The 11,538-nt window shown below is 33.4% G+C and overlaps 1 protein-coding gene and 1 pseudogene across 1 annotated transcript; both read right to left on the reverse strand.

Moving 5' to 3' along the window:
- Nucleotides 1-5,046: 5,046 nt before the first annotated feature.
- Nucleotides 5,047-7,112, reverse strand: LOC149163741 (26S proteasome non-ATPase regulatory subunit 1 homolog A-like; annotated as a pseudogene).
- A 240-nt stretch (nucleotides 7,113-7,352) lies between these two features.
- LOC149163742 (uncharacterized) lies at nucleotides 7,353-9,319 on the reverse strand. Its single transcript, XM_089429247.1, has 5 exons — nucleotides 9,166-9,319; nucleotides 8,845-8,969; nucleotides 8,296-8,409; nucleotides 8,057-8,161; nucleotides 7,353-7,448 (listed from the first exon to the last, which is right to left on the reverse strand). The coding sequence occupies exons 1-5, from the start codon at nucleotides 9,305-9,307 to the stop codon at nucleotides 7,353-7,355; spliced, it is 582 nt and encodes a 193-aa protein (XP_089285373.1). The 5' UTR covers nucleotides 9,308-9,319.
- Between the last annotated feature and the right edge of the window lie 2,219 nt (nucleotides 9,320-11,538).

The following is an 11,538-nucleotide window of genomic DNA, read 5'->3' on the forward strand; positions in this document are numbered from 1 at the left end:
AAACTGAATCTAAAATTAAAATTATTAACTATTTTTGTATCTACTCCTTGAAGTCGCACGCGTTCAGCATCTGTTTGAGAAGGGTTGGTTGTCCAATTTCCAATTTTAGCTGTGCTGCAAAAATAGAATCAGCAAGAGATCGCTCCATCTTCTCGGCAAAATTGATGATACACTTGAGAGTCATCCACTGGTTTTCAGATTTAAGTTTTACTTCTTTTACTTCTAGCATTCTTTTTTACAAATTTCTGGGCTTAAAGGTGACTGAGCACTCGGAAGCTTTCCTTTTCAAGAAGTTTTTCCCAGCGATGCATGATTATCGCGCATCGGAAACTGCCTCTGTTTCGTGATCTGGGCTTCCTTGGTGCGTTTTTCACCCTTTGCGCATTTTCTTTTAATGAATATAAAGCTCAAATTTTTGTGAAAATAATGAATTCGTAAGTTCTCGACCTTGAGTCTTAAACTGTCTATCTCTGATATCCGTGCTGTCCAGTATCCATTTAACCATGTCTATGTATGGAAGAATTCTGGGCCTCACGGCTATCCTGTGTAAGAATAAACAATCGAGTTCTGTGATGGACACCTCAAAAGAACTATTTGAGCCTACAGTATCCTCAACCTCCATTACTCTGGGATTCTCTTCCTCAAGTAGATTGTACATGCCTTCCTAGGTAGCAATACTAGTGTCTCTATTGCAGGCAATGTCTGTATACAAGGGTGCCATTTCCTTCTCTTCAGAGCTTGGGGCTTTGCCTTTATTCCCCATGGTATCCTTTGTACTACTTTGTATCGTTCTCTGTTCTTCGTTCCTGCAATTTACAAGTGAAGTGAGAATAATGATATGGAAAGGTGATGAGAAAGTCTTAAATGCTAAAAACATATAAAATATACCGCCTTACGTGAAATGAATTTTTGATAAGCACAAAACCATATTCCATTAATAAATGGCAACTAACTCATTAATTAGCATTAAAGCGCATAACCAGGTTTCGCTTTATGGAAACTACTTCTTTTTGAACAATGAGCCCGAAAAATCTGCGATGAAGCGATTTTGTGATTTTCTTCGCAATATCGCAGATCGCAGATTGTAGAATCGCAACATCGCAGAATCGCAAAATCGCATGGTTGCTACCTCGCTATATCGCATTATCGCATTGCCGCTCTATCCAAAAATCGCAATATCGTAATATCGCAATATCAGAGAAATGTGACATATGACAATTTTTGTTAATCTCTTTTCTATGAAATGAGATTTGCGATATGCACCATCGCATATCTACTGTTTAACATTTTTTTAGCATAAGCGGTCTTTGATGCATGTGATGCGACATATGTTTGTAGTCCCGTATCGCGATCTCGTAGTCTTAGAATTTGGCTTGCAAGGGGGTATCCTGTTATCCTTCTGCGATGTGATATTTCCTAAGGAATAATTCTACTTTATCATAAAACTTAAGCTTTTTTAGATTTTTCAAGGGTATTTTCTTAAGTTTACAATGGTAAGTTTTATTAAAAAGGAAATACAAGCACTAGTTAACTTTTTTAAATTTTTGACTAAGGGTCCCCACTTATTTGGTATTAGTAATAACAACAAATAAGAAGGGGGGTTGTTGCTAGCCACAATAGGCCTTTACATACAACAATATGCGATTGCGATCAAATTGCATCGCAATATTGCATCGACAGAAACCAAGGTGTGGAGCCTTTACACCTGCATATGTACTATGCGATGATGCAGACCCGACGGTACTCTAAATATTACTTGATAATATTTGAGGTCCACAGAAAATCCAGTTTCAATGCATTTTCAATATATTTCGATATATAATGAAATAACAAAGGTTGGGGAGAGACTCATGGAGGTGGGGGAGAGCCACACGACAGACATGGTGGATGAGTGGGCTTTCCCAATCATCGAGGAGCCCATTCCATGACGAGGCTTCCAGGCAGCGGATGTGGCTGACGGAGTATAAGTAGGGGCTGCCTGATGGTTGTTCGAGGCCGACTGTGGCTGCCGAGTGTTCATTATCTGGTCTTTTTGGTTTTTGCTAGTGTTGCATGGGTTCTAGGTTCCTATGTGGACTAATCATCAAGGAACCATCTTACTGTTTCTTTGTGGGGTCTGGACTTGAGAAGTGATGCCATTTTTGAGGTTTCTACTCTCACTAGACTGGATTCCCCAATGTTGTGGAAGTCTAGTTTTTTTTATACTCTACGATACCTTGGTTGAGGCCTTGTCCTCTTTGTATCTTTTTGTACATATTAATAGATTATTTTTACTTAGGAAAAAAAATAAATAGAGTATATCATGGAATTGACATTGCAATTATAAAATATTTGTTTACTTGTCCACCGATGTCTTCTATGGCATTCCTAAAACATTTTATTGCACAAAATAACCATGAGGTGAAAGTATCACAATGTTAAAAAGCATAGGAATCCCTACGAGAAACAATTTCAAAAATGAAAGCTTAGGTGCTTGAAGGTTATACAACAAAAAATAAATCATATAATCCAAGACATGCTCTACATTGTCTCCCCATCCCTTTTCCCTTCACATTTCCTATAGCCTATCCTCACGAGAGTCAAGTAACAATCAAACGAAGGTATTAAAATTTGTTTTATATTTTTATATCTATAGCCTTTGAATATATATATATTCAGGAACATATTAATTTATATTTAAATCCTTCTTGTGATGAGAAGGAATCAATCAAGTGCAACATCATAAAAATCAACCTTAATGATGTCCTCACACAATTTCTACAATATCAATATTTTTCTTCTTGTAATATCTTAGGTATAAAAAATAACATATTTGCAAAAGAAATACTCGTATATTACTATGTTCAAACTCTGTATATGGTGTATTCTAAGGTATTTTTTTAAGATGTTCCTTTTCCTTTACCAAAGAGGATTGTAGCTTGGTTAAAATTTGTATCCTTTCATTCAACATCAATTTTTGCAAGATAAATGTCACACAAAAATAACATATCTACAAAAGAAAAAGTCATATATTACCTATGTTAAAACTCTGAATATGGTGTATTCTAAAGTAGTTTTTTAAGATGTTCCTTTCCTTTACTAAAGTAGATTGTAGCTTGGTTAAACTTTGTATCCTTTCATTTGACATCAATTTTTGTAGGAATAATTTCACACACTATTATTTCCCATTTCTCAACATGCTACATATGATAAATTGAAAGTGACATCAAAACCAAGAGCAAACCATTTTCTAACCAAAACAAACAAACAAACAATGCCTCTAATAAAACTTCACACCTTAAAAATTACTTTTCTACGTGCTTAGGCTAAAGGTGAGATTCTTTGAATCATATTTAGGTCCTATTTAATCGGATATTCGTATGTTTACCATGATGTCAATTTATATCTTTTAGAAAATATTGGAGGTTTATCAAGCATGCTAATTGCATGGTACCATGATGTCAATTTATATTTTTTAGAAAATATTGGAGGTTTATCAAGCATGCTAATTGCATGGTACCGATACTCATAAATATTTGTAGAAAATAATATTCAACGAATTTATATATGTATAAGAAAAAAAATGGATATTTGTCATCCAAGCTAACTGCATGGTACAAAAATTGTTTTCGCAAATATATCCATAAACACTGTGGATCTTACTCATAAATATTTGTAGAATATTTGTTAAGAAGGAAACAGGTGTGGATTTGGAGTCCTATTTGTGTGAACATTTGACAGATTCTTTTCAAATTCATTTATAGACCTTGGAGGATTCATTCTTATCATCAATTTCTCATATTCATCATGAATGTCCAAAGAAATCATACAATGGATTTTTTTCGAGCTTAATAATCAAAATTCAAGCTTATACTTTGTGAAATAAATGAATACAATAAGAAACTCTCAACACACATACATAACCTCTGTAGTAGTCATATGAAAGTAATTTGAAGTGGGCATGAATTGAAAGACCCGATAAAAACCCAAATGAGGGAGACAACATACACAATTTGAATGAGAGGGGATAATTTTTTTAGATGTTATGGGTCTCCCACTTTGATTCCTATAAATTCACCCACCTCCTTTCTTTCCTAGATTTTGCATTGTCACCAGACCCACTTTATAAAGCAAAATAATATTTCAAATATTACCTGTCCCCCAAAACAAAATCCTCAGAAGTACACCTTTCTTTCACACTAAAATTTCAGGTAATCTCGAGCTAATAAAGAACCCAAAACTCTCATGTCCATCCCAAAACCCTAACCCTAATTCAATACAAGCTCAAAATTCTATGAGGGGATTTGACTATGATTATCCACCCTTCCATACTCTACATATGTTATGCAATCCCATCTCCCTCGTGACTTGAAGGAACATGTGGCCTTCCTATGCTAGTTAATCCAAACTAACTAGGGTTCAGTGCATATTCAATGGTGTGCAGAATTCCCCACATTCCAAAATACAATATCTATCTATTATATGCCTCAATTATTTGAATAATGTTTCCATTTTAATCTCATATTTATAAAATAAAAATACCTAAATAGATGTATGTACACACCTATTTCTATTTAACATGAAAATGTATAGTAGTCTTCTATCTCTCTCTCAAGAATGACGGCAACTTTCTGAGACTTTACAACACAAGGTTACTTTTATACCCCAAGGGAGCTGAGCATGCAATAGTATACCTAAACATGGTAAAGAAAATTCATTTCCTAGATGTTTACTGTATACAAACTTGTTATAAACATTTCATATATTTATTGTCAGATTCACGTACACAAACTGTTCTTAAGTAGAATAAATAAAGCTTTTGTTTCTTTAATTATGTGTGATCTCCATAACTAGAGCAACAGAGAAATAATTAGTAAAGAAATTAAGAAAGAACGGTTTAAAAAATGAAATTTTGAAAATTCCTATAGAACATTAATGTGAACTTTGTATATGAAGAAATTCCTTTCCACTTTTTAGTAACTAATTAGCCCATGTTGATGTTGACAAGACATATGTTCACAAATTTGTAGTTGAGGTGGTTGTTGGAGTTGTCATTGGAAAGGGTTACTAAAACAATGAAGGTTTTGCATCAAATATAAATTCAAACTCTGGGGTATTCAAGTCATAGTTAAGCCCAATAAAAGTAGTTGGTGAAAAGTACATGCTCCAGAAGTAGATAAGTAGATACAAATACCAAAACTGTGTGAAGACTTTAGTTCCAATAAAAACATTCATTCTATCATTCTTAGACCTGAAAAGTACTTTAATAGTTACATTCCTGCCACATGCATCTAAACTACCAAAAACAAAAATTGTACCCATCTTACTCATGGTATCGTCATGCTTAATGACAATTATTTTCTGTAGTTGATGCTTGAAAAATTGTCAAGGAACATTTCATTTAGGTGAAAACTGAAATAAATGTATATACCAATATTTTGAAAAAACATTAGTAAGTGATAGAAATATTTTCTCTTGAAATATTAATTTCCATGAAATACTCCTAAGCCATTGTAAATTCCACGGAAAACATACCTAAAGTTACCTACATGTGGTTCATGTGATTCATTTGTTTGAATAAGAATCATAGCCATCCTTATTAGAGCTCCTTGAAGAACAAAATAAACTACATCTGATGTCAGAGGCTCTAGTAGTGAAATGGCTTCACTCAATCCTATACCAACACAAGAAACATTGCCTATTATAGTTTCTCCATAACTAACATGTGGATTGTAAGACTAGGATGGAAAATATACAACCCGTGGTGTCTATCAATGTACAAGGAAAATTGTCAAATCAACACAGGAAAATAGGAACAACAGTAACATTGCCTACATATTTATGAAAAATCATTCCACTTGCCTACATATTTATAAAAAATCATTCCACTTATGATTCTGACCACAAAAAGATAATTATATCAAGATGCGCAGAATGAGGATCATGGAAATAAAATTAATCTACTCAAATTCATAGTATAAAACAAACCCAAGGGCAAACAATGCAATTCTTCTCACATAATCACTCACATCTGAGACAACAAAGTGGAGAAGGCATCAAATAGCTTTTCTATTGGTTGTTCCATAGTATGTGAGGGTGAGTGTATACATTCCACCATAACGCAGAATAAGATCTTGACCCCATGGTATTTGCTCAACAAGTGTATTTACTGCCAAACCTTGAATGTCATTTCTAAATTGGAATCATATCTTCCATTTAGACTGAGGAAAAATAAGAAAATTTAACAACTTCAAGTAAAAAACTATTTCAAAGTAGAGTTCTTTGTTACATAACAAATAATTAATACTTGATAATCTTCTCATGTTATTCGTCATGTGCATATGCAAGCATTTCACTAGCTTTTTCACTTGCAGTCCAACCATAAGGAGACCCATGCTAATACCTGAAGCTTCCCCAACAACTGCACTATCTAAATAGATAATATTATTGATATCCTCATAAATTTCTTCATCGACAGTTCCTAAAGCTGCCAATCCCAAACCCAAGCATGCACCATGTTGAATTACTTGTAGAAATTACAACACACATCTATAATGGCTCCCTTCAGAGAAAAACATGCTAGAAAAATAGGGTGAATAAACTTTTTTATTATAAAATAGTGCATATTTTCAAAGGAATGAGATACTTCAAGATTTGCACTATGTAAGATTTCACGAAGAAACTACTTGATCCCTTCTCCATGATTTTCATGTATAAGTCCCAAGGCATATAGGGCTCCACCCTCAAAAAATGGACTTCCACCTCCATTAGTGACATTTTGAGTAAGATAAGGAGTCATCAAAGAATGAGCTTGTTGAAGATGACCCCTATGAATGACTCCCAAGCTAACCGTAGCACTCAATTTTTCCTAGTTTGTGGCTCTGTTAAGCCATTCTTGGTAACACAACAAATCAGAAACATAAAATACAACAATAAAAAAACAATATTATGTAAGAAGGACAGTTAAATGTGAACACAGACTTATTGTAAATATAAAATCGCAGTTGAATCTCCATATTTTCCTTTAGGAAAGTGTTCGTAGTTGTTATAACATGCACCAAAGTATTGGAATAAATGGTCATACTATTGCATACACTATTGTGCATTTCAACATATTGTTTGTACATACCCATCACACCTCATCCTACGGGGATTCAAGCTGGACACATTTTAGATTTGAGCTAGACATATATTTAGAAGCATTGATAACAACCGTTGAACTAAACCCTTGAATTTGTTGTTTATTTACAAGAATGAAACATGCCAAGGTTGTTCGACATTCTGAATTGAAACTATATTTTAGCTCTGCATAAGATATTAAAACAATATGAACTATCATAGAGAATTAAAATTCTTAAAACAACATAATGATATCACTTAAAATCCAATGTTTTTGGATACTGCAAATGAGTATACTTTAATAGAGTTCCGCAAGTATCCACCACATCAAAGTTTATGACAAAATCTTCCTTTAATCAAAGAGACAAAAAAAATAAGAAATCAAAATCTAAACATCTTTAAGATTGATAGAAAACAACCAGAGACTTGATAGTTTACAAAAATATATACATCCATAATAATTTACGATGCTTAGCCCAACATTGTACACTTTCTACCACGCAACTAACTGCAAAGTAGACCCAAAAAATGTAATTTATTGTATTGAAAATTTGTATTAAATTGCAATTATGAGAAATGAAGAGTTTTCAATACCAAAGACAACAAGGACAAGTTGACAGTCACAAAGAACAATCCACCTAACAAATATTTGAATTTGGAATCAGGAGGCAAGTGAAAACATAAATTTATGAATACAGTCCTTCACTGGGATAATAAATCATCTGTTAACCAAATAATAGATACAATTGCAACAAAATCTAGGAACTATATTAAATTTTAATTATGAGAAATGAATAATTTTCAATAGAAAAGACAAGAAGGACAAGTTAATAGTCACCAAGTAAAATGCACCTAACAAACGTTTGAATTTCGAATAAGGAGGCAAGTGAAAACATAAATTCATGAATACAGTCCTTCACTGGGATAAGAAATTATGTGTTGACCAAATAATAGATACAATTGCAACAAATTCCAGGAACTTAGATTTACCTTGACCTAGTTTATTCAGTGTAGCTGACCATTGCTTTGATGATTTTCTATAAGAAGAAAGTACTCTTTCCATCTGCAATCCAGTGGAATAAAATATCAGTAAGTAATAAGCTACCCCAAGTCATAACAGAAATAAGAAAAATAGCTTATTGGAATTAAAAGACAAGCATATGCCAGAGTTAAGAGTTAACAACAATGCCAACTTACAACATTCCTACTAGAAGAATGCATTGACAACAATGCACTCTCTAAAACATATAAATATACAACCTTATCTTCTAGCAATGTAGATGTGAAACTAAGGCCAAAGTTGATCAGGACCTGTTTCAAAAACATTATAATTTACAAATATCAAATATTCATTTTCCCATAACATCATATATTGAAAAGATAGTTTAACATGCTAAACATAAAATACAAGCCAAATTATTATGCGCTATGTACATGACATCAATTGAGAAGACTTTCCAAGCCACTAAAGACAAGATGTATATGCATTGAGATTGAACAAATCTAAGGAAACTTACTTTTTCTTTTATAAATCCAAGAAAAATAGGAATTAACAAACTGTGCATGTCTTTGTGGTTTGAAAACACAAATATTTACATGTAGTTAAAATGTAGTAAAATTTTTAATTGCATTAAACAATTTTCATAGTTTAGGATTAAAAACAAAGCCTACAACTGGCCAAGGGTAAGATTTTTCCAATTAATGTATTCAGATTGGAAAAAGGCATCATTCAAAATAACTTCATACCAACTGTTTGGAATCTTGATGAATTATCATATTTGATGTTGTCAGATCACCATGCACCAAACCTCCATCATGTAAAAGTCCAACAACTCTACCTATTTGTTGAGCAATATCTCCTATTTGTTCCTCTACAGTTACAAAGAAATCAAAGATCTTTCTTGTTCAGCTAAGACAAACATAAAATTATTGGCATAGGGGATCAAAGGAAGACCAAGTAAATTGGAGCTAAATCAAATTAAAAATGATTATTCCAAGCTAGCAATGACTATCCTTAAATTCACACTGTAGATCATATTTCATTTTAATATGACTAGAAAAACATACCATAGCCAGGAAGTGATCTTGATTGCAAAAACACCTCTTTCATATATAGACCCTCTATATATTCAAATGTAAGGGTGTGAAGCTCATAATCCAGGGAAAAAAGAGTGGGAGTTGCAACTCCAAGCTTTCTAGCCTTAGCCATGCAATGTGCTTCCTAGAATCACATTTTTATAAGGATCTCACTCACAACCACCTTAGGAAACATGTATAATAATCTATCTCCTTATAGCCATGAAGTAAAGATAGAACAAAAACAAACTAATTTGTCTCATACACTAAGCCCATAAAGATGTTTCAAGGTAAAATGAATCAAAAATGGGATGCCTGTACTTCTTGGAGAAACACTCTTTAATAATGGCCCTCCTTCCCAGAAAGTTGCATTCAAATATTCTCTGCATACAAATAGTTAGACTCTGAAATAGAAAATAATACAAAAAGCCAACACCCTAGAAAAACTCAAGGAAACAATAAGACAACCAACTAATTTCACTCATAACCTTTGCACCCTACTTCACTAGTTTCCCTGATGGAAACTATTTCTCCTCACATTCAATCTCCATGAGTAATTTTTCTACAATATTTTGTGAGACAATAAAAATCACCTTGATTTGAAGTGTTGGATAGATAATAGATATCTAATTTACAAGTGTTAATTTGTATTAATCCCTACAAGCACAATGCACAATTGCATGTTATATGGTAATAAAATGATTAATAAAATGTCCATTAAAATATCATAGATGCGCCTTAGTTGTTTGCACATATGTAGGGTTCACAATTTTTTTGTTGGTATCTGTACATATGGAAGTCAAGAATGGAATAACCTAAGAATGTGGTCCCTAGGAAGAAGGAACTCACATTTATGTATTGTGTTGTGTATCGTTGTGACAAAGTATTACAAACAAATAATATGTTCCTTGAGTTTTTAATATTTATTGTTCATGTAAGGATGTACAAGGAAACTTAAAACAAGAAACATGTAAACTAAACAAAGATGTATATAAAACTCATGTAAGTGTTGATTACTTGGCCAACCAACAATTCCACTGGTCTTACTATTTAGAAAGGACAAATAATGGAATCAAGAAAACTAACCAGAAAGAAAGGTTTTTATTTCCGATTTGTCATGCAATTTTTAGGGAATGATGTTGAAAGTGACAATAAATAGTTGACCTTGATTGAGGGCAAATTTGAGAGAACTTGGAAGATTCCAATCAAACCTTAATCCCACCCCAAGATTTTGATGTTGCATCTAAAGGTAATCTAGGGAAGGCAGGGCTGAAGGGTGAGTGGCTAGAGAGATAATGTAAACTTCTAATTTCTCAGTTGTATTCGCATCGAGAGACGAAGTGGTACAAAAAGCTAGACTAAGATAGTAGGACTCCAAAACAGTTCAATGGTTGACCAAGTCTATGGAAATTTGGATTCCCATTAAGGCGAATCTCAACATAAATCAAAGTTTGGGCACAAACAGTTGATCACTGCTTCATAGGTGCTAGATGTACAAAAGAGAATAACACAAAGTTTTCATCATAAAATGCATACCAATGTTATTAGAAACAACCAATGTGAACGAGTTCAAACCTTTCCATGCCTAGACTGACCCCAAACAACACCAAAAATCTAGTTTGGGACAAAACCTTCCGAGCTAACTAGTTTTGGTTGGTTTCAATCCGAACCAATCCCATCCCATAGGACCCACTTCCATAGTAGTTTGGTGGAAAAATGGTGCCCCCCTCGTAAACCCTTAGTTATCACTATATGACGATTCCCCCACAATGTGTTTCTAACACATCTCATTGACCATTTGTGAGCATTTCAAAATTGCAGAGCCATAGTGAAGCAAGTTGATTTCAAGTGAAAATAACTCTCTTGATGAGTGTTTAGTGGATTTGGAATATACATTAGAGTTCTACATATCACTACAACCTTGGAGGACACTTTTGACATGATTGTTGTGACTAGTCAAATGTATGTCAAGAATATCCCAAACCCTCATTGTTTTTTCTATTGAAATTGCTGATTTTTTACTCAAAAATAGACAAACATGGTTTTGCATATGCAAATTTGTTTTCACTTTTTGATATTATCATAGCCCTTGGGAATGTGAAAGGCCTTAAGGAACCATTGCGAAGAGATTCATGGGAAAAAATACTATAAATATTGTAAAAAGGAAATCAGGGAAGAGGAGCTGATGTTACCGACATATCAGATAGGAAATACTAGCCTCTATTAATTAATATATAGAAAAAAAGACTAGAAAATAAGAGATTGAAGTTGATATGGGGAGAAGGAAAGGGATTTCATCCGTAGAAAACCTGCGTTTTAAAGGAAAATCCTAGCTAATTATGCACGAACCTCATCCATGGCCAT

Source organism: Pinus tabuliformis, chromosome 5_1 (assembly GCF_031772625.1).
Source record: "Pinus tabuliformis cultivar Carrire ecotype Pingquan chromosome 5_1, CPIR1, whole genome shotgun sequence".
In the NCBI taxonomy this organism is placed as follows: Eukaryota; Viridiplantae; Streptophyta; class Pinopsida; order Pinales; family Pinaceae; genus Pinus; species Pinus tabuliformis.

What these genes read in the sequence shown, in the direction of transcription:
- LOC149163742 (XM_089429247.1), bottom strand. Translation starts at nt 9,307, where the DNA reads ATGGCTAAGGCTAGAAAGCTTGGAGTTGCAACTCCCACTCTTTTTTCC. An exon ending in AAGATCACTTCCTGGCTATG is followed by an intron (nt 8,970 to 9,165) that starts GTATGTTTTTCT and finishes TTGTAACTGTAG; the next exon opens with AGGAACAAATAGGAGATATT. An exon ending in TCCTGGAATTTGTTGCAATT is followed by an intron (nt 7,449 to 8,056) that starts GTATCTATTATT and finishes CTTTGATTAAAG; the next exon opens with GAAGATTTTGTCATAAACTT.